At 44.1% G+C, this 27922-nt stretch overlaps 1 protein-coding gene and 1 long non-coding RNA gene across 6 annotated transcripts in view; both read right to left on the bottom strand.

Moving 5' to 3' along the window:
• Window positions 1-27922, bottom strand: part of PDE6A (phosphodiesterase 6A) — a 54567-nt gene that overhangs the window by 10161 nt on the left and 16484 nt on the right. For 2 of the 5 annotated variants that reach the window (XM_037044931.1, XM_037044930.1), the window contains exons 6-17: window positions 25931-25995; window positions 21839-21905; window positions 19948-19995; window positions 16433-16582; window positions 15679-15822; window positions 13802-13867; window positions 13454-13600; window positions 12494-12601; window positions 10737-10846; window positions 9056-9143; window positions 8760-8860; window positions 6516-6623 (exon numbers count right to left, since the gene is read on the bottom strand). In XM_037044931.1, the coding sequence (XP_036900826.1) occupies window positions 6516-6623; window positions 8760-8860; window positions 9056-9143; window positions 10737-10846; window positions 12494-12601; window positions 13454-13600; window positions 13802-13867; window positions 15679-15822; window positions 16433-16582; window positions 19948-19995; window positions 21839-21905; window positions 25931-25995 (1202 nt within the window). Of the gene's footprint in view, window positions 1-6515; window positions 6624-8759; window positions 8861-9055; window positions 9144-10736; window positions 10847-12493; window positions 12602-13453; window positions 13601-13801; window positions 13868-15678; window positions 15823-16432; window positions 16583-19947; window positions 19996-21838; window positions 21906-25930; window positions 25996-27922 lie in introns of those variants that run through there. The other 3 variants (XM_037044932.1, XM_037044933.1, XM_037044934.1) reach the window with 3 other exon arrangements.
• Window positions 6657-8751, bottom strand: LOC118986166 (uncharacterized). The gene is made up of 2 exons (XR_005066315.1): window positions 8514-8751; window positions 6657-6781 (listed from the first exon to the last, which is right to left on the bottom strand). It is a non-coding gene; the product is annotated as an uncharacterized LOC118986166 (long non-coding RNA).

Genomic DNA, 27922 nt, shown 5'->3' with positions numbered 1-27922 from the left:
TCATTGTTATTAGCTTCATCATCTTACCCTTTGGTTCAGGGTCACCCAGGTGAATAGAGCCCGCTGACTGAAACAAGCTGAGCTCCTGCTCACCTGGGCCATCCTCAAAGCAAATGTCTCTTCCACGCGTCTGTGAAGCTCAGTGGCACTTCTCCCTGACCCCTGAAAACATCCCGGCCAAACTGAACAGGCATTCAGACACTCCCTGGAATGACACCCAGCCGGGAGGGTGTGGCCCATGGGGGAAGGCCTGAGGGAGCCTGAGAAAGCTGTGGGTGGGCAGGAGAGGGGTGAAGTGACTTGGGTTCTAGTCCTTGGTGCTCCACTGGTGCCCATGTGACTGTAAGTAATTCACTTCATCTCTCTGATCCTCACATTCCTCATTTGAAAAACGCTAGACCAGGAACTGGCAACTTGGTATGACCATTATCCTCTCTGAGCAGATGAAGAAACTGAGGCACAGAGAGAAGAAGCAACTTACTCAGTGTCGCCCCACCTATTAGTGAGAGAGCTGAGATTTGAACCCGCCGCCGGGCTGCAAATACCCAAGTGTGTAACAGTCACACTCTGCCCAGGTGGAGAGCAGCTCTTGCAACACATCTAATCACCTCAGCCATGGCCCCTGAGATTGCTTCACAGCCAAGGTCTTAAACCAGGGCCAGGCTTTGCCCCCAGCGAGTATTAGGCAATGTCTAGGGTTATTTTTGGTTGTCACAACTGGGGAAGTGGAGTTGTTACTGGCAACGAGTGGGGAGATAGCAGGGAGGCTGCTCAGCATCCTGCAATGCCCAGGACGACTCTCCCCAGCAGAGTCATCGGCCCCAAATGTCAACGGTGCCGAGGTCGAGAAATCCTGCTGGGCAGGTTCTTCAAGCATTTTCCACGGAGTGCCCACCCGGAGAGTTTTGAAAAGCGCTGTCCTTCTTACACATATTTAAGTTGACATGTTGACTATTTCATCAATAGTTTAAATATTTGCAAAGGATGCAACTTATAGAACATTAAAAATATGGAAATTTTAAAATAAAATGGTCACATCATTCTTTAGATACAAAGGAATCTAAATAGCATAGCAGTTTCATAACCATCAGCTTATCATCCATTTAAAAATACATGAACAAGCTTTTCTCTAAGAGTCTGGACTATACATTTTTCCTTTTTGCCATAAACTTGTATTTATACTTGACTTTCCCTACAGATTTTGTAGTAATGTTTTTATATATGTATGTGTGTACATGCGTATATGTGTCTGTAGATATCTATATGTATGTTTATGTATATCTATATGTACAATATATATTAAAGGCCTTCCGTTGATCACCCTTTATTATATATCTGCTACCAAGTATGTCCATTAATTGAACTTATATAAATGTTTTTGCTTTGACTACAGGCCTCCAAATGTTGAAATTTTTCTTTTGGATTAAGTTATTATTATCACACAATTAACCAAGACAATGAAATATACATATTACCTGTTTTTAGAAATATTTACTAGTCAAAGTAAATTTTTTTCAAATATATCTCTTAATGAGACAGGATGGGGATATGTTTTAAAAATCAGTTAATGAATGAATATTTCTTATTCTTAGGCTGAGATAGGATTTAACAGCTATTTTATGTAATTTTTACTTTTATAAGTGCAGGTAATTAGAAACCTTGGGGATGGAAGGAGTTTTGTGACAACAATGTCAACCAATTTCTTGAATTTTTCCAAATTAACTCTTAAAATTATACTGTGATCTTTATTCTGAGTGATCAATCAGCTGATGATTCAATGAAATTGTCCTTCGATTTTGTTTAAAGCTAACATTACGATCACTCACTTTCTCTGTTTCTGGGAAGTGTGCCATGCAGGTTTGACCACGACTTTTCACATGACTATAAATTACAGTCCTAACCATTTCTCTGCAGTCCTTTGGTTAACCCAAGATACTCAGAATGGGTGAGATCTATTAAAACATTGTTAATTATAATATATCTTCCAGTTTCACATTTTTTTATAAAGTGCTTTTATCTTATAACAAGTTTTAACTATGTTTCATCAAAACCTGGAAGCTGCAGCCCTGGCCGGGTGGCTCAGTTGGTTGGAGTGTCATCCACACACCAAAAGGTTGCAATTTCGATGCCAGGTCAGGGCTCTGAGGCAACCGATTGATGGTTCTCTATCTCTCTCCCCCCACCCCCTTTTTCTCTCTCTAAAATCAATAAACACGTATCCTCAGGTAAGGGTTTTTAAAAAATTGTGAAGCTGCAGATTTGACTTATTTAATTTATGAGAATGTTTGTCATACCACATAATGGAAATGCTGATTTTTACTATCAGCTAAAACAGGCAACTCAGATTTGTTTTTGTTGCAAAGAGTCTGATTTTATTTTTGAATTTAAGTAAGCATGTTAGAAATCATTCTGATGACACCCACCTTATCTTTGTTATTCTTAATTCTAAGGGAAGTAGAGGCAGATAGAGGCATAGATGTGTAGGTAGCCTGGGCAGGTAGATAGATAAGTAGATGCACAGGGAAATAGATAGGGAAACAGACAGACAGACAGGCAGATGATTTGGGCATGGATGAAATCAGGTGCTGCTACCTTCAGTACATGTTTATTATTGGTGCACCTGACATCAGGGCTGTCCTGGACAGCGGCACATTCCCTGAAGGAATAAGGTCATTAAATGACAAGTGTCTCAGCTCCTGCTGCCCCACTGTGTAATCCAGGGCAAAATTCTCTTTTGCTAATGCCTTGTTTGTGTGTGTGTGTGTGTGTGTGTGTGTGTGTGCGCGCGCACACACACATAAATAAATGATAGGGAAGGCCTGAAGCCCTTCCTTGGGTTTATTATGCCTTGATTAAAAGAGGCTTGAAGGCACCACTATTTCAAAGAGCCCCTCTGTTTGATGCTCCAGAGATCTTTCTGCCCTGAGGAGATTCAAGAAAGGCGGAGTGTGGGAGCGAAAATGCCTCACCCACTGTGCTTTCTTAGAGAGAGAGTACTTAGAAAGAGATCACCATTCCCTTGAGGCCTTGCACTCTCCTAGAGAGGTCTAGGAAGGCTTCGGGTTGGAGAGGACCGGGGAGGGCTTTGTGTGCCGCAGCATGAAGACTTCCCTGGCTTTCTCAGTGACTGAAGTCCTGCCTCTGGTTTTAAAGAATAAAACAAAACAAAGAAACAAACAAAAACAAAAAACAACTGTTTTTCTCTCGGAAATCCTTCCTGTCATTTTTTTGGTAGAGTCTGCGTGGCATTCCATTGTATGAAAGTGCCATAGATAATTGTAAAAAATTAGTAAAGAGAAACTTCATTTAAAAAGAAGTAGGGAGCCCAGAAGGGGAGCTCTCATGCAGGCTGCACGCGGCCCAGGATGGCTGTGAATGCGGCCCAACACAAAATCATAAATCTGCTTAAAACCTGTTTTTCTTTGCTCATCCGTTTTGTTAGTGTTTGTGTATTTAACGTGTGTTCCAAGACAACTCTTCTTCCTCCAGGGTGGCCCAGAGACATCAAAAGTTTCAAACCCCTGCCGGCGAGATCTCTCTCTATAGCAGTCTCCCCAACCGCTTCCCCTGGAAGAGTTTTAGTGGACTTGCGCCTGACCTGCCATGGCTGCTGCTTCCGCATGTCAAATTCTCTGTTGTTCCTGCATAAACCCATTTTGCTGGCAAAATATCTGACTGAATATTTGTGCCCATCAATGATATTTAAGTTGTTTCCAATCCTTTTTTGTGGTTACAAATAATGCTACAATGAATGACTGTGCATACTCCTTGGCACACCTGCGGGAGTGCACCTGGAGGGGAAAGCCTGGCTGTGGGATGCTGGGTCAGAGAGCACGAGCATTGCAATTGTAGGTGGTGTCCGCCGAAAAGGCTGCACCAGTTCACATTTCCAGCAGTGAAGGAGACTGCCCGTCCCCCCTACTCTGCCCAACCATAGTGTGCTCTCAAATGCTAACCCTCCAATAGGAGGGTAAACAAAGAATTCTATTGCTGGGTAGTTTGATTTTTGCATTTCTCTAAATACAAATAAGGTCCTCGTCTTTTCATAGGTTTATATCCCTCTGTAATTCCTCTTCTGGGAAACATCAGTGTGTGCCTTTTGCCTGGCTTTCTGCTGGATTAGTCTTTTTCTTGAATTGGATTAACACTTTATTTACTAAGAAAACTAGTGCTCATTTCTTTGGTCGGAAGTGCTGCAGATATTTCCCCCCAGCTTATCACTTGCATTCTGACTTCAGCTATGCATTCTTGTGTGTGTTGTGCAAAAGTCCCTAATTTTTATGTAGTCAAATTTATCAATGTATGACTTTTGAACTTTATGTTGCACTTAGAAAAGCTCACTCTGAAGTTACTCTTTTTAATTCTACCATGTTTTCCCCTTCTTTCCCCATTTTTGGTTTGTCTTCTCATCATTTTAAAATCCATGATCCATCTGGAATTTATTTTGCTATGGGAGGGAAGTAGGGATCTGGCTTTGTGGCCACCTAATGGTATAACACAAAATATACTTGGTCTTTGTCCCTGGCTCCTGGCATAGAGCTTCTAAAGCCCTTGGTGTTCCCTACGTGAGAGGAGTATCTTTTGGTACTGGGCGCCAGGAAGACCAAGTAGATGGAGGGCTGGAACTTTCAGTCCCACCCACCGACCTCAGTGAGGGGCTGGGGGCGGGGACTGCAGGTTAAGCTCTGTAAAACCTCTTGAACAACTGAGATTTAATGAGCTTCAGGGTTGGCAAATGCATCCACTTGCTGGGAGCGTGAAGCACCCCAGTACCATGGGGGTAGAAGCTCCTGTGCAAGGGACCCTTCTGGACCTCGCCCTTTGTGCCTCCCCACCTGGCTGTTCTTCTGTATCCTTTATCATATCCTCTGTAATCAACTGGTAAATGCAAGTAAATTGTTTGTCTGTGCTCTATGAGCCGCTCTAGCAAATTAGTTGAACCTGAGGAGGGGCTCATGGGAACCTCCAATGTACAGCCAGAGGCCAGAAGCATAGGTAACAACCTTGACTTTAAGACTGGCATCTGCAGTGGGGCCAATCTGCTGGGGCCTGGCACCCTCTCCAGTAGATGCTGTCAGAACTGAATTGAGTGTGTAGGATATCCAGTCAGTGTCTGCTGAGAATTGGGGAGTTGCTTGGTAGTGCTAGAGAAGAGCCCATCGGATTGCCTCATGGTACCAACCCCACTTACAAGCTCCCTTTCTCCCCTGGTATCAAATTGTTAGCACAGGCACAGTTTTTCAGTCTGCCCCACTCATGCCTGCAACTGAGCCGACTTTAGTTTAGTTGGTCCTGTTATTACTCTTTTAATTCAGAATTTTCTATTTTTGGATACTTATTTCTCATAACAATTTTAGGATTGGCTCCCTAATTATGCCAAAAAGTAGGTGCTTTCCTTGAAATTATCATAAATGAGTAATTAATTAAGGAGAATAGACAATATTCAGTCCCCCTATCTAAGAATAGAGTGTTCTTTCCACTTGTTCACTTTTTCTGTTCCGCCACTTTGAAATGTTCGGTGGGGCAGCTCCTTGTCTGCCCTCGACCACCTGTGGCCTGAAAGTGCCCCCTTGTTCAAGGGGAGCAGGTCCCGCAGCCCCCAGGATCAGGGGACCTTCATGGAGGCCTGGCTGGACAATGGCAGGGCTGAGGGAGTGACAACTTGCCACTTTCCACCTCTTCTCTGCACTTGTGCCAGTGGCTGCCCCTTCTCTGTTGCAGGAGCTTTACCACATTTGGGACTTCACCCAGCCTCATCTCCATAGCAGCACCTGAGGACACACAAACCGCTTTAAACAAACCACCTGGCACTTCCTCGGGAAGGCCTCGCCTGCCACGACCGAATGCCCAGGACCCCCCACGGGGGAGCCAGGGAACCATATGGCTTAGGCCCGATATCCACCGAAGGCCTTCAGTGTACACTTCTCAACCCATCATCAATTGAGGGGAATCATGGAAGCACATCAAGAGAACCAAAAGAAGCTATTCACCAGCAAACCTAAGTTTGAGTCCCATTACTAGACCTCACGCCAGCAAGGCGCTATAAATTTCATGTCAGTCATGTGACTGTTCTGGGAATAGCACAGCAATACTGTAAGACATTGCTATATACAAAAGACTGCTAAGAAAATTAAGCCTACATGTTCTGAGTGACACACAGTTATCACTCAAATCATTATCAGTATAATGCTGTTTTTTAATCAAAAATGCTAGTTACATCACTTTACCAACAAAATTCTGAATTTTATGACAGAAATACTTCACATATTGTTTTTTCTATATGGAGAAGTAAAATAATACTATATTGTTTTGAATTTTACTGCCAAAATAAAAGTTAAGCATATACCATAATTTCTGCAATTCTGGTTTGGCATAACTTCAGTTTTTGCCATACGAAGGCCTCCAACATGGAAAGTGACCACAGGTCATCTGAGGACAGCTAAGCTGTCACTTCAGCAGCTCATCTTATGACCCTGGTATACGAGGATCAGGGTTTAAGCCCTGTCTCAACTCACATCACGATTTCCTTCCGTGTCTGTTCCAGCATCATGTACTGCGTCCACTCCTGCTGCGATTCATACGTCTTAGACTGATCCACAATCTTTTGGAACATTGTTCTCTTCCTACAAAAGATACCAGTTTGTTCATGGAGCACATCTTAGAATAAGGCCACCCCAGAGCTTCTGACATTGACTGTTTCAGGCAGGGACTTATTAAAACAACGTGATTAACAAATCGGTTAGAAGAACCAGAGCCTAGGAGTGAAGACCTAGGTTTCTACCTCAGACTCTTCTTTTAAAAATATATTTTATTGATTGTGCCATTACAGTTGTCCTATTTCCCCCCTTCATTTCCCTCCACCCCACACACCCCCTCCCCCACCATTCCCCCCTTTAGTTTATGTCCATGTGTCACAAGTTCTTTAGATTCTATATTTCCCCTACTATTCTTGCCCTCCCCCATATTTTCTACCTACTGTCTATGCTACTTATTCTCTGTACCTTCTCCTCCTCCCTCTCCCCTGTTGCTAACCCTCCATGTGTTCTTCATTTCTATAGTTCTGCTCCTGATCTAGCTGTCCTCTTAGTTTGCTTTTGTTTCAGGTATGGTTGTTAATAACTGTGAGTTTGCTGTCCTTTCACTGTTCATATTTTATCTTCTTTTTCTTAGATAAGTCCCTTTAACATTTTATATAAAAAGGGCTTGGTGATGATGAACTCCTTGAATTTGATCTTATCTGAGAAGCACTTTACCTGTCCTTCCATTCTAAATGAAAGCTTTGCTGGATAGAGCAATCTTGGATGTAGGTCTTTGGATTTCATGATTTGGAATACTTCTTTCCAGCCCCTTCTTGCCTGGAAGGTCTCTTTTGAGAAATCAGCTGACAGTCTGATGGGAACTCCTTTGTAGGTGACTGTCCCCTTACCTCTTGCTGCTTCTAGGATTCTCTCCTTCATTTTAATCTTGGCTAATGTAATTATGATGTGCCTTGGTGTGTTCCTTCTTGGGTCCAACTTCCTTGGGACTCTCTGAGCTTCCTGGATTTCCTGGAAGTCTATTTCCTTTCCCAGAGTGGGAAGTTCTCCTTTATTATTTGTTCAAATAAGTTTTCCACTCGTGGCTGTTTCTTTTCCCCTTCTGGTACCCCTATAAATTGGATGTTGGAACGTTTAAAGATGTCCTGGAGGTTCCTAAGCCTCTCCTCATTTTTCTGAATTCTTGTTTCTTCATTCTTTTCTGTTTGGTCTTTTTTTTCTTCCTTCTGGTCCACTCCCTTGATGTGAGTCCCAGTTTCCTTTCCATTACTATTGGTTTCCTGTGCATTTCCCTTCATTTCAATTAATTTAGCCTTCATTTGTTCCTCTAATTTGTGACTATAATCAACCAGTTCTGTGAGCATCCTGATCACCGATGCATCTGATAGGTTGGCTATTTCTTGGTCGCCTAGAGTTATTGGCTCTGGGGCTTCAAGTTCTTCTTGAGCCATGATGTTTTGGTCTGTTCGCACCTGTTCCATATGAGGGGCGGAGCCTTAGAGGTTCACCAGGGCAGGGCAACTCAGTCACTGGGTTGTGACGCTGTATGTGGGGTCTGGAAAGAAGTATTCCAAGTGGTGGTCTCCTCTGCTGCTTCCTGCCGCTGGGGCCTGCGTAGTCTGTCTCACTGCTCGCTCCTTCACCATGTTTATCTGCGCGCGACTGTGTGACCATGGTCAGCCTGCCGCCTTGCGCCCTCACTGGGTCTGCCTGTTGCTTCTCCACACCTGGGATCTGCCAATGGCTGCCTGTGAGCCTGGGTCAGTACAGTGGATCTTTCCTGCCTGACCCCACTCGGTTGCTGGCTGTGCCCTCTTACCAGTCTGGCTGAATGGTTTGTTGTTGTTGAACTTCCATATAGTTCAATTTTCTGTGTTTTGGTTGCGTTTTTGTTACTAAAACTTTGTTGTCTTTAAACTTGGTTGTGCAAGGAGGCACAGTGTTTCCACCTACACCTTCATCTTGGCTGGAAGTTACCCCAGACTCTTGCATGGGCTTATTGTCTGATCTCAGCACATCTCTTCCCCTGGGTCCCAGTTTCCCATCTACACAATGGGAGTAATAACATCCAACTCACAGAGTTGTAGTGACAGCGAATGGTCCACAGCAAAAGGTTTGTGCCTGTCACACAGTTCGTGTTAATTGATGGGAACTATGGTGTTCGTTACTATTATAACCATTGTTATTGCTATTCTTATTCTCAAAATGAGAAGAAATACTAACTTGAAGTACAGGGCAAGGTCTGTGGCAATGATGGCAATGTCCATCATATGGATAGCATGTTCATGTTGCCTGCGATTGAGGTTTTGAAAGATATTCAAGCCCTAAAGAGAAAATCAGAGGAGAGATGTGAGAAGTGATGCGGGGGGTAGACTCATCCAGCTACTGTGGTCACCCCAGATGGTAGGAGAGGCAGCCCAGGCCAATGGGAAGAGGGCTGCCCAGCCACACTGGGGCTTCACGTGAGATGGGGGCTCCTTTGCAGGCCCCAAAGCCTGTGCAGAGGGCCCTTTTCCTACCTCGTCTCGCAGCAATGTTTTGCCAAACTCCAAGTGGTGTCTTTCCAAGATGGAGGACCCATGGAGCTTGGCTAGTGGGTTCTGGGATCTGAGTGGGAGAGAAAGAGAGAGACGCACAGACAGCATTGGCATGGAATGGCCAAGATGAAAGGTAAAGACATCACCCAGGCCTGCCACCTCTGAGTTCTGCAGGTAAGGAGGCTGAAGTCCAGAATGAGAGGAGCTTGTCACACAGGGAGAGAGTGGGAGCTGGGACTAGAGGTCCCATCTCCTGACTCTCAGGCTGTAGTTTTCTCCACCACTGATTCTGCAGCTCTCCTTGGGGTCATGGGTTCCTTAGAGAATCTGTTGAATAGTGTGGACTCATCCCCAGAAAAAGGTGCAAGCACACACAATGCCAAATGCAATGTTAAAGATTCATGGATCTCCCACACCCACCCATGGACATTGGCTCTAGGCCATTCTTTAATGGTCATCCAACTCCCAATCCTCCAGACCTGAGTCTTAGGGGAAACCATTACATTCCCTAAAGCAGTGTGTTTATTCTTGTCTTTATTCAATAAATATTTGCCCAGCACTTACTATGTGCCAAGCACTGACCTCTGTACTTAGCTTCTTACAAGATATAATGCAACGACAGTCTCTAGCCTTGGATCAGCATGCAACTATTGAGGAGACTCAGAGAGGCATGGTCTAGTGCTTGTTAATGACTTACAGGTTATGGGCCCTGGGCAGAGCCTCAGTTCCTCATCTGTACTATGAGTATAACATTGTCTTTGCTCTGCCCAACCCACAAGGAGGTCATGAGAATTCACCAAGATCATGGTTCAAGAACTATGTTTTAGAGGCTGTCTGGGATATAAGCCATGTGAGGACAAGGACTGTGCTGTTTTGCTCAGCATGGTACCATCTTTGCCAGGTTTAGGGCCATAGCACTTGTATTAGGAGCATTATCAATAAAAGGTGGATGAATAATGATCAGTTAACTAACTTCTTGGCTTAAGTCAGTTCAGCAGGTAGGAAGGGAAGGAAGAGAGTGAGGAAGTTTAATATATCAGTTTCCTGTTGCTGTTATAGCAAATGACCACAAACTCAATGTCTTCAAACAATAAAAATGTATTATTTTACAGCTCTGGAGTTCAGAGTTGAAAATAGCTCTGTAGGGCTGCCTTCCTTTTTGGAGACTCTAGAATTCATTTCCTTTCTTTTTCTGACTTCTAGAGGTTTCCTGGGTTCTTCAAATTTTATAGCCTATCTTCCATTTTCAAGGTCAGCAGTGTAGTAACTTCCTTCCTCTTGATCTCCCACCTCCCTCTTATAAGACCCTGATTGCCAACCCTGAAGCTCACCAACCCTCTTCTGATTGCATGGACCACTCAGATAACCCAGGGTAATCCTTACATTTCAAGATCCTTCACTTAATCATATCTTTGAAGTCCCTTTTGAACTTAAGGCAATACATTCCCAGGTGCTAAGCACTGGGGTGTGGACACAGTTGGGGGTCATTATTCTCTTTGTCACAGCAGTTTACCCAGACCCCAAAGGCAGGCAGAAGTGGGAAGATGGGGACAGTGGCACTCACCCCTGGCCTATGAGCCTGCCTGGCAGCTGTTCAGACTTGGGTAATGAATCCTGGGGGTAGGAAGTAGGGAGGGGGATTGCTGGGTAAGGGCTGACTTACTTCATCTGGTACAGGTTGTTGGTGCCTCTGTGGTCGATGTCATGGCAGAAGGCAGCGGTGACCATGGCCAAGGCTTCCAGGTCTGTGAAGTATCGTTTCAGCTTTCCAGTCTGGAAGGGTAATCAGAGGTGCCACTCACTCTTCCCTTGTGGGGTTGGAAGCAGAGCTGAGAGGGTAGGGGCAGGGCCTAGAGCTTAGAAACATAAATCTGATCTTGGCTCTACTCCCGTTGCCACAGTGTGACCAGATGTTTGCCTTGGATGCAGGACTTTCCATGCTGGAGCTGGAACAGTCCCTGGCAATGCAGGGTGGTTGGTCACCCTCCCTACTCCTGAGTGACCTTAGCTGGTCCTATCTCTCTCTGGGCCTCAGTCTCCCAGTCTGCACACTGGAGGTGGAGGGCCCTGGGCTACTTGATTGTTGAGAAAATTGCAGCCTTCACATCATAGGATCTGGAGGGTTTGGGAACATGGCCAGACTGGTAAAGCTAGCCTTCCAAACCTGGTCTACTAGTTTAAGCACAGCCTGAGCCTCCCTTAAATATGTAACTGCTTGTTTATGCTGGGTGTTGGAGTAGAGGGTAGGGCAGAGTCTGCAGAGGTGATGCTGATTCTGTGACTTCTAAGAAATAAGTCAAGTCCAAGGGGTGTCATTATCACTTTCTTTGGTGGCCTGGCCAGAATTCCTGCCTCCAAGCTCTAGGGCCGGCTCTGGCCTGGCCATTCCAGCCACAAGAAAGAGGAATGGAAAGGTGGTCGGACAGGGGCAGAGATCTGCATCGTAGTCTGGATAGAAAAACCCTTTTTGATGAAATATAAAGGGCTCTGAACCCTGTAAGCCAGAAGTGACAGACACAAATACACAGGAGTATGTCCATCCAAGGACCTGTAGCATTGTCTGTAACTGTGAAAGGTCAACAGCAACCCCATGTCCCACATTAGGGGCTGAGTAAGAAAATTATGTGTATTTCAACAATACAGGATTCTCTGCAGCCATTAAATTGTATCATGAGCAAGCCTTGAAAATATTATGCTGAGTGAAATAAGCCAGACACAAAAGTACAAATACTGTATGACTGTACTTACATGAGGTACTCAGGACTCCGATTCATAAAGTCAGAAAGTAAGAATGGCAGTCACGGGGGCTGGGGAGTGTGGGGAACAGGGAGTTGTTGGTTTTTCGTGGTTTTTTTTTTTTTTTTTTGGTGGGGATAGCGTTTCAGTGTGGGAAAATGAACGCCTTCTAGAGATAGATCACACAGTGATAGCCACGCAGCACTGTGTGCTCCATGCCACTGACGAGTGCATCTAGAATGGTTAAAATGGTAAATTTTATGTTGTGTCTATTTTACCACAATTAAAAATATACAAAGAGTGTGATTGGTATATTTATCTATTTTCAAATGAAAAAATAATGTTACAGAATAATATTATTCAATTTGTTATAAACAAAATAAGGTGTTTGTGTGTGTGTTTACAAATATGTTTCGAAGTTTCCAGAAGGAAATTTGGAAGAAGCTGTGCCAGGGTTATCTCCAAACAACCAGACTGGGGTTGGGGGTACATGTCAGCTTCCTTTACTTTTTATTGTATGTGCTTCTCTATTCCTGAAATTCATTAATACTAAGTGTTTACTTCTTTGCGTAATTTTAAAAAGCAATAATAGAGAATATCGATGCTGCCGCCGAGTTGCAGCTGAACGAGGTCGGTCATCGGTGTGGTGGGAGCCCCCAGCCACCGCAGCCCCACCGCCCGTACCACCAGCAAGGAGAACATGGTCTGTCCCACGTTGAAGCCGTGCCGCCAGTTGTGGTAGGTGATCCTGCGGTAGCCCTTGCTCAGGGAATACATGAACCGCACCAGCGCCTGCAAACCAGTGCACATCAGTGAGTCAGCCTGTACCTGCCAGGCGTCCTGCCTGCTGCGCCAAAAGGCAGGAACTCGCCATAGATGCAACAGGGTTGTGCAAGCCCTTCGCAAATGGCTAACCGCCGTGGACGTGGACGTTATGAAACCAGGTGGATGGGAGTCACTCCACTTATTTCACCAAATGAATTTCATCAGTGATGCCCAAACTGTGCCCCAGGGAGCTACTGGCCTGGGAGAAGCTAACATGAACTTTGCAGGGAAAGAAAATAAAAGGGGTCTTTAAATCAGTGGTTTTCGAAATTGAAGGCACATCAGAGTCCCCCAGTGGGCTTGTTAGAACACAGTTCTGATTTATTAGAACTAGGAGAGAGTCAGAGAGAGAGAGAGAGAATCTGCATTTCTGATACATTCTAAGGTTGTGCTGATGTGGCTTAGGGTAACACTTTGCATTGAACAAATCTGGGAAATTCTGCAAAAATACACTTCTACCTTCTCCGTCCATCTCCATCCCCCTAGTCTGACAGATAGGAATTCTGCAGGAAAAAAATTCCCTTTCCACTAGTTCAATCCACATTTCCCACCCTTGTGTGACCATAAGACCCTCTTTCTGCATTCCATGTGCTCACAGCCTCCAGAACCCAGTGCCTGAGAACCTACCTCAAGAAGCCAATGCACCCAAAACGCCACAGTGCAAAGGAACTGTGTGTTTCTTTTTTGATAAATGACTCCTGTGTGCAATACGGCTAATGCTTTCAATCCTGAAAGCCAAAGGCATACTCTTTTAAAGTATTAATTAAGTTTAAGTTTTAAAAGGGCAAAAAGCAAGCAAGCAAGAAACTTAGACCCTACCTCCTGGGGAATGTGAAATTTATCCACCACTTTGAGCTCATAATACATCTGTACCCCACATTTCACCAGCTCCAGTTCCGTCAGGGGCAAGTCGCTGAAGTGGAATTTGTTAATTTCATATTTCTCTGCATCTGGAAGCTCTTCTTGCTGTGTGAATACCGGAGTCAAATGATTAAGGCAAATGGAGTGCCCCTGGGTCTCTCCACGTCTCCCCCCAGGCCCTGTGTTGGGCCCAGGTGTGCTGGGAGGGTCAGGGCAGAGCGGGAAGGGTTACTCTTTGCAGAGACCCCCACACACGCCATGCTCTGGGGGGCACTCTGCTCATTCTGTGTCAGGGCCAGTGCTCACCAGGATCTCAGCCAGCTCCTCTTCCTCGCACTCCCACGGCTCCTTCCCATACACCTCCCTGGTTTTCTACACAACGTAGCAGAGGGGAAAAAAAGTCAATGTGCTACATCTAAATATGCCTTCAAATTCCCATTTTCATTGTTCTTTTCATTTTCCTTCCTCTAAAGCCCTTGCAACAAAACCACCAACACAGAGAGGCTGCTGTTTAACATTTACAGATAAGCAAATTCAAGGTCATGGGCTTTGGAGCTGGCAGCCAAATTGAGCTCTGCCACTTATGAGCAGGGTTATTGAATGCCTCTGATCCTCCATGACCTCACCTATAAAGTGGGGTTAATAAAAGTACTTAGCTGGTGGATTAAAACTAGATTATGCAAAGCCATATTATAAAACCATATATACAACTGAATGAAATCTGACATGAACATCAATCAGTGCATTGCTTGGCACATCGTAAGCACTAGAATTAAGTAATATTATTGTTGGCATTATTGTTATTATTGACTGGGGGTCAAGAGGCCTTGCTCAAGGCCCTGGTTCCTCCTCTTGCTTCTGTGTGACTTGAGGCAAGTTCCTGCCCTCTCTGGGCTTATTTTCCCATGTACCAAAGGAAGGGGAACCTGGCCCCAGGCACTCGTTTTTGATTTCTTGACCCAGAGGACAGTCTATTAACTTTTAACTGTTTCACTGAGGCTAGGCCTCCACAGGGTTCACGGGTCCATTTTTTTGGCTGAAATTATGGGCAGAGACAAGCAAACCATTTATCCAGACTTGACTTTTTCCCCTTTCAATGTATCAGTTATTGCGATGAAAGGGTCAAATTTGTTGGGATATCTTCCCAGCTTAAGAAATCACATCTGAAAACACTGGTCCACACTGTTTCAACTTGTGAAGCCTCTAAGCAAGGTTTTAGGAACTCAACTAGGCATCATATCCAATTCCACTTCACTAACTCAGCTTACTTCTAAATTCTTGGTCTCTTTGAGGCCAAAATCCCAAGAACGATGAATCACTAATTCTCTCAAATCTTGTTCAGCTTCCCACACCAGATAGGACTCTCCTCTATAGTACCCCTGACACATAATTATCCAGCCTCTGCTTGGATACTTCTCTTGAGGGGGAGTTCACTGCCTTGTGAGGGAGCCCATTCATAAGCATGGTAGAGAATTTGCTCACGATACTGATAAAGTTTGAGTGAGACCAATTTAACCAACGGGATGATTCCAGGACAAGTTACTTCCCCATTCTGGGCTCAGTTTCTTCATTTCTACAATGGAAACAGAAATCCTTACATTGTCCACCTTACTGGGCTGCTGTAAGCATCAAACAATATAGTGTGAAATTGCCTTATAAACTGTAAAGTAATGGTATTATATGACAGCTCCCTACTAACACCTACCTCCCTGTTTGCTCAGTAAACTCCTCTATGACCTGACTGGCTCTTCTAAATCAGGGGACCCCATGGAGGGAGTCTGAGAAACTGACTGCTGTCCACAGGTCAGTCAGACAGAGCTCCATCTCCACAGAGCTTGTGTTTGAATGACTCCATCCAAAGTGCCAAGTTAGCCCTGAGCACAGTGAAAAATGGAGCTTCTAGAGCTGGTAAGCAAGGCCTGGCCCCAAGACTGAAATAACCCCTCATGGGACAACTGTCCCCAGGCCATGCAGAGCAGCCATTATGAACATGGCTCTAGCACTTGTCAATGCATCCATCGTTCGTTCCACTAGAGGCCCTGCAGCCCCTGTGCCAAGCAGAGGGGCAGAGCAGTGGACAAGCTCGCCCTAATCTCTTGGTGTTTTAAGTCCCACCTAACTCTGGCCATGTCTCCAGGGCAAAGTCTCCACTAGAGAAGGAACAAGGAAAGAACGTGACCCACCAGGATTTTCTGAATTTCTTCATTGTCACACTTCACATGATATTTTACCATGTCTTGGAAAATATCCTTCCTGTTTTCAAGTTTGTTCATTGACTCATAAGTGTCGGGATTTAAGACGGACCAGCCTAGGAACTGAGTCAAAGACTGAAGAAAAACAAAAAGAAAAGAGAGAGAGAGAAAAGAAGAAATTAATTAATTAATTACGAAAGAAAGAAAAAAATGAAGGATCACAGGCAGAACAGCCAGATTCAATCCTGCTTCTGTAACTTCGGGCAAGACTCTCTGAGCCTTCATTTTCTCAGCTATAAAATGGGTTTGATAAGCCATGTGCTGTCCTTCTCAAAGAGATATTATGATGGTAAAATAATGCGTGGAAATGCACTTTCAGTAAAGCGCTAACTTACATGAATCATCATTCGTGTGTATAAAAATGTCACAAAAGGAAATGTATTGTGTGTTTGTGGGGACAGGCAGTAGATAGGAACTCTGTACCTTTTGCTCTCAATTTTGCTGTGAACCTGAAGCTGCTTTAAAAGATAAAGTTTATAACTTTTTCAAAAAGGGAATGTGGATTTCTCTGACAACATGCGGCAGTACAGAAGTGAGGGCAAAGAAGGGGGTCCTGGCGGGGAGTAAGGGTAGCATTGACGAGGCGAGCTCCCCACCCTCCGCAGGACAGGGCGGCTCCAGAGGCCATGCTTGTAGCAAGCTGACTCTGAATCTGAGCATCAGAAGACCTCCTTGCAAACCGTACCTCCATGAGGGTTTCATCCATTTCATCAAAGGGTTTCCCGTCTTTGCGATTGTAAAATGTGGCCACCCCAACAATTTCTTCCTTCTTGTTCACAATGGGCATAGAAAGGACATTTTTAATCATCCATCCAGATTCGTCCAAAGGCTCTTTCTACAAGAGAAGAACCAGAGAGGTTTCCTTGAGTGCTCGGCTGCAGGGGCAACTGTGGTGAACTTCACACTGCATCATGACCTTGATTGGCTGAAGTGACAGCAAGAGCACAGACCTTGCTGGGTTTCACGTGGTTTCAACCACCAAATAAATGTCATGAGCCCATAGCCAATCTGGTTGCAGCTCCTTAAGCCAATCATCAGATTGTTTTCATTCCTAAGATGTCAGGGCCATTATATGCCGGGCTGTGCACTGTGTGCTGGAGATATAATGATGTGCACAGATAGTTCAGGGCCCAGTGTTTCTGATACAGGCACTGACCACAAGGGACTGGCTTAGAAAGAGCTATGTTGGGGATTCTTATAACTTTGAATTAATCAAGTGGATAGAAACCTGTGCCTTTGCCTCTCAATCTGACTTTCTGTGTTACTTTGGCATGTCATTGCATCTCTCAGGTCTGTATAGGCTCATGTATAGATGGGAACTGTAGTAAGAGAATGTGCCTCATGGAGCCAATGAGGAAGTAGAGGCAAAATTTCTTGGTCAGTCAAAGGTGCCCCTTGTGACTCACTTCCCATATGTCTAAGCCTCACTTTCTTCATTTATAAAATGGGGATCACTTGGACTATATAATTTCTAGCCTCTGCTCACTAATTCTTCAAACAATTACCAAACATCTTACAATATGCAAGGAACTGAGCTAGAAGGTGGAGAAACCAAGGCAAGTAAGGCACAGACAGATTCCTCAGGTAGCTTACAATCTGGAAGGTAAATGAGCAATTATACTGCATGTGAGAAGTTCTTTATGGTACTAAGGGAGCCAGAGAAGGGAAGAAAGTCAAGGAAGGCTTCTTGGATTTGGAGACTCTTCTGGTTCAAAAGTTTTAAGATTCTTAAGGTGGTAAGATGACAATTGTTAATAAGTAACACTGGAACCCAGTACCTGGTGGGAGAGTGTTCCCAGGGGAATATAGAACATCCCCAGAGAGCTCAGGGCTGTGGTCAGGAAATGGGTTCAAGACCTGCCTTCCCCAAACTCTTAACCTAGACTTCAGAGAATTCCATGATGAGGAAACAGATTATATTGAAAGTGAAATGGGAAAACATTAAAGATTTGAAGCGGGGAAGTTACCTGGTATAACCCATGTTTTAAAAAATGACTCACGCTACTTTATAGAGGATGATGGCAAGGAAAAGACTAGAATGTAAAAACAAGATTAAATTTGATTTACTAATGTTGGTAAACGGTAATTCATGGGATGACTTGGGTAAAGACCAAATGCTGTTGTGGTTACAATCAGGGTAACAAATTTTGGCAGGAGTTTAGGCTGGCCACACTGACAGGGTCAAAATCACAGCACAAGACGTAAAATTTTAACTTTGGAAGTATGTTCTCCCCAAGCTCTTTTATAATGCTCTTTTAAAAAAGATTTTATTTATTTATTTTTAGAGAGAGGGGCAGGGAGGGAGAAAGAGAAGGAAAGAAACATCAACGTGGAGTTGCCTCTCCTATGCCCCCTATCGGGGACCTAGCCCAACCCAGGCAGGTGACGCGACTGGGAACCAAACCGGTGACCCTTTGGTTCACAGGCCAGCACTCAGCCCACTGAGCCACACCAGCCAGGGCTCACAACAGTCTTTAAGGAGTAAAAAATAATTCACTAATCTTCTTGGCCCTGTTTTTGTTTCTTTCCCTTGTAATTACTTCCTGGTTGTTAGTGATTTGTTTTTCTTATGCCTAGTATGGGGAACCGAATATTGAGAGGACACCTAGAGCTAAAGAGGTTGAGAAAGATAAGACCCAACATTTGACCAAAAGAAAATATTTTACTGGGAGAAATTAGTCTAAAAGACGAGGAGGGTTCATAAAAGGCAGATACACTGACAGAGAGGAACATTCCTTGGCGTGGCCTTCAGGCCCTGTGAGATCTGCCCTCCCCCAGCCCCCATCTACACTCTGCCTCCTTTTCTCCCCATCTTTCTCTCGCTCAGATCCCCTGGCCTATCTAGTTTCTCCCAGTAAGCCTTCTCTTTCTCGAAATCTTTCCTTTCTTTACTGTCAAACATAGTTTCTCAGGGACACACTCCTTGATTCTTCTCTGATGAAGTCAGCCCCACCCCTATGGCTAAGGAGGAGTCAGTGACCTCTGGAATTCGAGCCACAGGAGACAAAGCTTGTCTCTGCTGGTAGAAAATGCTGCCTCAGTTTCCTCTCCCTGCCCCCAAAGCATGGTAGGGAGTCTATGATGGGTAAGACCCCTCAGAGCGGGGGGCAACCTAGGCCAGACATGACCACTTGGGAGGCCATCACGGAAGAACTCAGGGAGGCTGGGACAAAGAGGGAGCAATGGACCCCCCCACCTTTGACAAAGCCCGAGTCCCCATGTTCTCTGGGAGAAGCGCTTCCTGGCTCTAATCCCCTTAAGCCTGAATACCTGATGGGGAGGGGTGCAGCTCCTTGCCTTGCTAGAGCATGTCCTGGGGAAAAATCTGGCATCACAAAGAATTCCTGAAAAACCTGTGAAATCTGCTCTGCTAAGAGTGTTTTCATTCATTTGTTAAGGGTTTGAGCAGGAAACTCTAAAACTCTCTGTCTGACAGACTCTGACTCAGACTATCTACTGTTCGATCCTTGCCGCCCTGTATTCCTGTGTATTTCAACCCAATAAAAGCCTCTGGAGGAAGAGAGCTCAATACCTTTTTCCTCTGGGAAACTAGCCACCTCTCTTCACCAAGCAGATCACATCATGTCTCAGTCACGTTTACTCTCATCTGTGGCACACGGGGGGACTTGCCAGGAAAGTCGCCCCCACACCTAGGCCCTTCTCCTGACCAGCTTCTTTCCCCAAATGATCAGAGCTCCCTGGAGACAAAGTCCTCACCTGTCTGGTCCACCACTGTAACCAGGGTAGCACTGTGTCTGTGTGCCTGGCACAGAGGCTACCCTTCATAAACATCTGTGGAAAAGACAAATACACCCACCTGAAATACCACCCAGTATGTCACAAAAATACCAAGGAGGCAGAGATGATATTCGGCCAGGGAAAACAGAGTAAAACTTCATCAAATTTCACAGAGCTGAGGCAGTCATTGAAGAACAGGGGCTTTGGGCAGAACATGGTGGGTAGGGAGAAACCAGCCTATGCAGAGGTCCTCCAGCCAGAACACAAAGGGTGTGGATGTTAAACCCGAATGAGACCTTGGAATCTGCCAAACTCCCTTCCCCACATCCACAGGCACATGACATTTTCCCCATTCATGTATTCACTTGATTGAAACTGCTTCCCAATGAAATAGATGTATTCTAATCTTCTCTTGGGGAAAAAAATGACAGGTGACCAACAGAGAAAATAAAAATGTCTCACCTGGAATTCAAAAAAGTCCTCTGCAGGTGCATTCATGATGTTGCAAATCTGAAAGCCATGAACGGGATAATGGAGCTGGCATTAGACTTGACAAAGTGCCAGGTAGGCGATGCATGTGTTTCAGAAACACTGCATCCTGGCCCGTGGCGTTCACAGTCTTTTCATCAGGTACACGCGCTTGAGGTGGTTGACAATTATTAACTGAGGCTACTGGGCAGAAAAGCTACCTTAGAAATGTTATTTCTTAGCATTTGCTTTGCTCCCGAGTCATTCCCAAGCTTTGAAAAGGTAAAGACTACAATTTGTCATCTTTCAGAGCTATATAGTACCCTGCTTTGTTACCTCCCTTTTGGTGTATAGGTGGGTTGTGTCCTAGGTTGTGTTTTCATTAATATAAATGATGCTACTGCAAGCATCTCTAAATCAACTACACTTGGGTTCCATTTTGTTTGTTTTGTCAGGAAAGAGTTTTTCCTTGGGGTATAAACCGCAAAATGGAATAAGAAATAAAAAAAATGTTGTGGCTCTGCTGTATACAGCTGGATCCCTCTCCTGGAACTGGACCACCTTGCCCGACCACGCAGAGGGCCCTTACCTGGTCCCTCTGGACCCCGCCCGGGGGCCGCAGTGTGTGGTGGTGCGTTGTGCGCACAAAGGCATATGGCCGAGGGGGTGACTGGGAGTTGAAATTCTGTCTGGTCTCGACTTGCAGAGCCAAGCTCCTAGCCTTTCTCTTTTTGGTTACTGAGAAGGGACAGCTTTTTCTAGTTCTTAAAAAGATGCAGTGATCCTGCTTGTCCCAACGGGCCTGACCTTCCTGCGGTCTCAGAGGCTGAGCTGTCCCTGTTCTTTGAGAAATGCCCACCCACTGCACCATCCCTCTGGCCTCTCGGACCAGTTCCGCAGGTTGTCACCATTCTCTCCTGATCTCCGCCCTCTCCAGGGGCTCTGTCCCTCCGCCCATGAGCACGCTCAAGTCCCTCCCATCTTTGATGGTGAAATCCTCCCTTGACCCACCATGGTCTCCATTACCACCCCCCAGGCTTACCCCTTCTTCTCCCGAAGGCTCTGCCTCCTCACTACCCACCCACACCTCAGCAGACTACACACTGGCTTCTCTCTTCATCTTGCCACCGAATCTGCTCCCAATGGGCATGCTGATGTCCTCCTAATTGCCAGACCCAACGGGGTTCCATTCTCATCCCACAGATCACTTTTATTGCATTTGGTTGTCTCCCTTGTTGAAACTATTTACTTCCTTGGTTTCCATTTTACTTTCTATGCTCTCCTGGGTCTTCAGACACCTCTGAAACCTCCTTCTGTTTCTGCGTGTGCCTGGGGAATGATACGGGGGAAACTAGGTTCAAATACAAGGGTGATGTGCAGCTAATAGACATGACCCTTCTCTCTGGAGCAGGGGATGCTGTCACTCCACCCTTGACCCTGAGGGGGTGGGGCATGGTGGGAGACAGAGCATCTGAGCAATCCATGGTATGGTATGGCCAGGTATAAGGCAGAGATGAGGAGATAGGTGTGGCAGCCAAGTCTCTGGTACGAGAGGTTGGGATTTAGTCTGTGGTGAGCCCTGAAGACCAGCCAGTCATGACTTTGTCCCCGATACCAGCCAATAAGGGTGCATAAGTATCCTTATCAGTCAGTGAGACTATGTACCTATCCATCTATAGGTTCTTTCCGTGTATCTCATGTCTTCTCAACTGTCAATTTTGTGCTTATCTCCTTGGACCAACCTTCAAATGAATTGAAAAATCAGACAGTCGGGCTTTTAGACACCCACACTTCTCAACATTTCTTCCACTCTCTTAATATGAATTCTTTTTACTCTTCCACCTGATTTAAAACTCTCCCCCTTCAAAGTTGTTGTGTTACTCACCAGGCCGTTTTGGGCAACGTAAGTGGGGAGACCACTGACTAAGGCCCAGTGGTCAGGAGGCGGATTCCTGTAAAGGCCAAGGACAAATGGTAACTTTTGTTGTAGGGACAGCTGGACTGCAAGCTTGAATCTGGGTCTTTGCTCTCCCTCTGCTATCTGGCGGTTCCCAGCACCTGCTTACACTCATCACTACACTAGAATGAGTCCCAGATCTTCCCTAAGCATCTTAATGTCCAAATTTAGCTACCAGGGCAAGAGTGATAACTACATTCTCCTCACTGCAACCTGAGTTTGACTAGCCAAGAAAAGCAAAACTTTCATTCAATAGATTGTTATCAACTGCTGAGCACAAACAGACACCAGCATTCCCCTCCATTAATGCTTATGTAGAGAGAGTTAGTCCCACGGAGAGAGTGGGAAACACATCCACAGTGAGCTCCCACCGTATACCAAGCACTAAGCTAACCGCTTTACATGTTATTCTTTTTTAAAAGATTTTATTTATTTATCTTTAGAGGGAAAGGGAAGGAGAGAGGGAGAGAAATATCAATGTACGGTTGCCTCTCATGCGTCCCCAGCTGGGAACTGGCCTGCAACCCAGGCATGTGCCCTGACTGGGAATCGAACCGCGATCGTGTGGTTCGCAGGCTCGCACTCAATCCACTTAGCTACACCAGCCAGGGCTGCTTTACATGTTATTTATCCCTCACAACAATATCACAGTTTTTGGAATTATCTTTTACTTGTTCTTTGAGAGAAAAAATACACACGCAGAATGCGTTAAACATTCTTAAACATCAGGCAGAAGTGAACATTCTTGAAACCACACTCACGTCAAGAACAACCTGGTCCGCGCCTTGGAAGCCCCCGACATGCCTTTCCAATGGGAACCTTCTCTCTAACCCCAAAGGCAGCCACTGGTCTGACATTGTAAGTGACTTCTTCCTTTTCTGCATTTTTACCACCTCAGTGTGCTTTCTGGTACCCTCTAGTTTATTTTTGCCTGTTTTTCAACTTCATTTGGGTGGAATTGTCCAATATGTATTATTTCATTTGGCTTCCTTTTCATGTTGCTGTAATTCACTCTTTTTATCTACTTTAAGTTTTCCCTTGTATGAACGTAGCACAATTTATCCATTTAACTGCTGGCAGACATAGCCCCTCAGTTTGGGGCTTATATAAACAGTGATGCTATGACCAATCTGATGTATTTGTGCCCTCAGTCCCACATGGTACATACCCGAGAGTAGAAATGCTGGGTCAGAAGATGTGTACACCTTCGACTTTACTAGTTAAGGCCAAACTGTCTTCTAAAGTGATTGTACCCATTTACACTCCCATCAGCAGTATATTAGAGTTTCCTTTGCTCCACGTCTCTGTCAATACTTAGTATTTTCAGGCATTTAAACAATTTTGTATAAGATTAAGAAAGTTCTCTTCTATGAGGATAATTATGTTGGGTTTCTCTTAATGTGGCAAATTATATTGATTGATGTTTTAAAATGTTAAACCAACCCTGCATTCCTAGAATAAACCCAATTGGGTCATGATGTATAATTCTTTTTAGTGATTGTTTGCTAAAATTTTTATTTAGGGTATTTTCATCTATGTTTATTCAGAAGTGAGCTTCGTCTGCATTTTCCTTTTCCATACAGCCTTAGTTGGGTTTGGGTAGCAAGTTTATAACAGTTACTTTTTTTCTACTCTCTTAGATTATTTGTACAGGAATTATTTTGTTTTTTTTTCTTTTAAGTATTTAGTAAAACTCACTCCTGAATGCATCTGGGCCTGTAGCATCTTTGTGAGAAGGTTTTGATTTATTTTATTGCTATAAGACTATTATGTTTTTCTATTTCTTCTTGATTTGTGTTTAGTAGATTTTATTTTTCTAGAAATTTGTCTATTTCATGTAGTTTTTAAATATTTTTGGCCTAATGTCCCTTTGTTATCTTTTTAATGTCTGTGTAGCTATAGTTTTCCCTCCTTTTCATTCCTGATATAGCTTATTTGATTTTCTGTTTTTCTTGTTTGGTCTTGCCAGAAAGTTGTCAATTTTTTTAATCTCTTCAAAGAACCAACTTTTGGCATTTGCTCATCATTTACCTTTTTCTAGTTCATTAATTTCTGGGCTTATTTTTATTGTTTTCTTTGGGTTTATTTTTCTACTTGTCTGTTGTTAGTTTTCTGAGCTGGTGTGATGGGTAGCTTCTGCTCGCCCTTCCAGATCTGCTCGCCTCCTGCTCCTCCTGGTCCCAGGAGGCCAGTCTCCATGGGCAACATCAACAGGGCTCCTGGCCTCACAGCTTCTGGCTGAGTGTGGCCCAATGGGGAGACCTGGCCCAAGACCAGAGGAGGGTAGAACAGTGAGGTCAGGTTGTTTACTTCCTTGTGTCTCCACAGCAAGGTTGCTTTGGCTCATTATGTCCCTTGACTGAAGGGCAATGCTTTTCTCAAGATGGTCTGCTCTACATGACTCTTTCTCCTTCCAGGGTCTAGGAACATCCCTTGGGGCCCAGAAGTGGTGACAGCACCACCACTGCTAGCACGTTCTCTTGGGCTGTCCCTCACTCCACCCACATCTCTGTACGTCATCCTCTTGTAAACAACCCCTCCTTGAGGCATCCTAATTTGAAGGTGACACCTATTGTCTGTTGAGACCATGGCTGATACAGGTAGGTACATTGTTCATTATTTCTCAGCTTCTACTCTTTTCTTATATGTATATTTAAGGCTTCATATTTCACCTTAAGCACAATTCCACTTGATCACATAGGTTTTGACATGCACTACCTTCATTATTTTTATATATATTGGAATATATCCTAACTTCCATTGATTTATTCTTTTATTCAATGAGTTATTAGGGAGTGCATTCCTTTTTTTTCCCAGAAGAGTATTTCTTGGTTATCTATTGTATATGAGCATTTTAGATTAGCTTTTTATTATTGTTCATCTATGATTCAAATATTCTATATTTCATATTTTTTCAGTCTGTTCCTCCTATCAATTAGCAAACATGAATTTGTCCATATCTTATATTTTGTCAGCTTTTTCTTTTTCTTTTGAGGTCATCTTCTTCAGTGTATGCAAGTGAAGAATTATAATATCTCCCTATAATATCAAGGCAAACTGACCCCTTTATCTTTAAGGAGTGATTATCTTTATCTCCACGAATGCTCTTTGACATAATGTCTATTTTTATCTGCTATTAATATAGTTACACCAGATTTCTTTTGATGGTATTTGTATGGTATATCTTTTTTTGTTCTTTTACTGTCACTTGTTTCTTCATTTCTAGGAAGTTATCGGTTCTTTGACAAACTGTTGTTTATATACAACAGAGAAAGATAAAATGCTTACAATTAATTTTTAATGCAATGCTTTTCGAACTTATAATTATTACTTTATTAATATCAACACAGATCTTTTAGAATTTGGATATAAATTTTTATCATAGTTTGTACATTTTTCCTGTCTTTTGGTGCCATTCAAAGCAACTTGTGGTTTCAATGTTGCATCATAGTATAATCTCCTGAAGTCCCCTCATATGGCAGTTAAATTCAGTATCAACATGGATGCAACCAACAATGCAGGTAACTCAAATGAAGTCATAGCACTGTGAATGGTTATGACCATTCTCTCATAGTTGGCCAATGGCAGCTACATCTGACTATTGTCTGAGTGACGACAATGGTACAGTGTCATTGATTTTATGTCAGAAATGTTGAAAGTCAAAAACTGTACATTTTATGATCACTGAAATGGGAGAGATTTCTTTCTTATCCAATTCGGCAACCTTTGTCATTTAACTGGAACATTCGGTTGATTAGTATTTAAAGTAATCCATGATATATGTGGATTTAAATGTCATCTGAATGTTCACTTTGTATTTTTTTGTACCTGTTTTACGTCCTTTCTAAACTTCTATTTTGCCTTCTTTTGGTTTGATAGAGCATTCATTTACCATTCAGTGTCCTCCTCGATTAGTTTAGATGGCATAGATCCTGGTGGTCATTCGGGATGTTTACAAATATTCTGATTCTCACTTCCTTTTGGGAACACGATAAGGTGGCATATGGCCATGTGACTTACGGGATCACTTTGATGTCTTCCTTGCCATGCAGGATGTAGTCGATGACCTTGTAAAAGTTGATTTCCTAGGCAAAAGAGATGGAGAAACATATTCATTTACAGTCTGAGACAGAACTTCAGCAGGAGTGTGTCCAGCAGACAGGCCATGTTTTTCACTCTGTGCCCACAGTTTTCCAGAAGCACCAGCCTGACTCTCTAAGGGTGTATCCTTACTGCCTTGCGGCTCACTGTCCTCAGCTGACTCTCAGGATTTAATGTGCTCCTCCACGGTCCCAGCTCACAGTGGCTGTGCAAGGGCTGGGATCTGGGGCTGGAAAGGAGAATGAAAAGTGTTCCAGGGGGATCTGGAAGTTGAGCCCAAGGAGAAAGAGAGAGAGGACTGCTGCTGGAGTCCAGGAAGAAAGGGAGGTTGAAAGGAGGCTCCTGTCCCATTTAGAATCATTGAAAACCCAGCCATCCTCCATGCAGGGCTCAGCTCTGCGTGGCCCCTTTTTTCATTCATTCCTACCACCCATCTTCTCTCTTTGCTATGTCAGCTCTTCTGGACCTGTCTTCTCAATCACACCTCATGCCTCCTAATTCACTTTGCACCTCTTTCAGCCTTCCACTCTTCCATTACTTTAGAATAGATCTGTTCAATTACGTGACCTCCCATCCCATAGGTGCATACTGGCACATGCCTCCCTCCCCTCAGGTCTCCAGGGAAAATTCCATTACCTTATCAGGCCCTTTGAACTTCCAGATATAGCAGGCAAGTTAGCAAGTATTCAACAATGGGAAGAATGAGACTCGGAGAGAGGAAAGAACTCGTTTATAATGAACCAGGACCAGGACCTTGACTTTCATTTCAGTGCTCATTGTGCTATGTCATTTAAGGTGAATAACTTAAAACAGCATTTTACTCTCCCCACCACTCTCACCCAGAACAGGGCGATCCGAAGCATGGCCCCTAGACCGATACCTGTCTGCAGACTGTTCATTGCTATTCCTTGATGACATGAAAAACCAAAACTGAGAGTCTGCATTTAGAAAGGTTTATAGAAGTTTGACTGAGTTAAGTTAGATCCCTTGAAACTAATAAAAAATGGGGGACTTGATTTTTGTATCTCTTTTTAAATTTTTATTTTTATAGTTATATATTTTAACACATTTAGAAAAAGGATTAGTCCAAAATGGATTAGAAGTTTTCAAAGTTAACTGTTTCTTTACTCCAGGTATTTTGAGAATACTGCTCTAGACATTCACATGTAGAAACCTAGGCCCCATCCAGGTCTCCTGACTCAGAGCCTCCACAGAGAAAAATTCCTGATCCAGTAAAGGGTGTCTGAAAGTCCATTTGGTTGACAGGTGATCATGACCTTCTTCAGGCCCATGTGGGAAAGGCTCTGCTCTTCAGTGACCAGCATTAGCAGCTTCCTGGAGGCACACTCTGGCCAATGAGGAGGCAGAAGCTAGAACCCTTCCAAGGATGCAGCCCCAGGGTAGACAGGAGCTCCCTCAAGTAGGAAGCATCCAAGAGGAAACTAGATGAGCCTCACAGCTTGATGTGATGGAACTAAGAATAGCTCTACAGTGAAGACTGTACTTAACTGTTGGTTTTACTCTGTGTACTCTCTAGGCCTCAGTTTCCCCAGCTGCAAAAATCAGTGGTGTGTGTTTGTTGCTGCTGTTTTGCACTAGAACTCTTTTCCCAAACAAAGCATGGGACTGAGTCATAAAAAGCAAAAGTGAGTGGAGCTGCCCTAATGGCAGCACAGCTGAGGACAGAGATCCTCATCTTTATTCTCTCTTTCCCTTCCTTCCCTCCTCCCCCATTAACCCCTGGCCAAAGCAGCCGCTGGGGAAGTCCAGGGTTCTAAGACAATCAGAGATGGGAAAACTGGACTAGGTAATCGCTAAAGCCCCTCCCAGCTATGATTCTGAGATGGTGGTTGGCTAGTTAGCAATATCCCTCCAAGATTAAAATGCACATATGCTTTGACCCAGTAGTTC

This window comes from Sturnira hondurensis, unplaced genomic scaffold, assembly GCF_014824575.4.
Source record: "Sturnira hondurensis isolate 20B ecotype Veracruz unplaced genomic scaffold, ASM1482457v3 Scaffold0004152, whole genome shotgun sequence".
Taxonomy (NCBI): Eukaryota; Metazoa; Chordata; class Mammalia; order Chiroptera; family Phyllostomidae; genus Sturnira; species Sturnira hondurensis.
The sequence above is the reverse complement of the archived record's forward strand: the minus strand, read 5'-3'. Positions and strand labels throughout refer to the sequence as shown.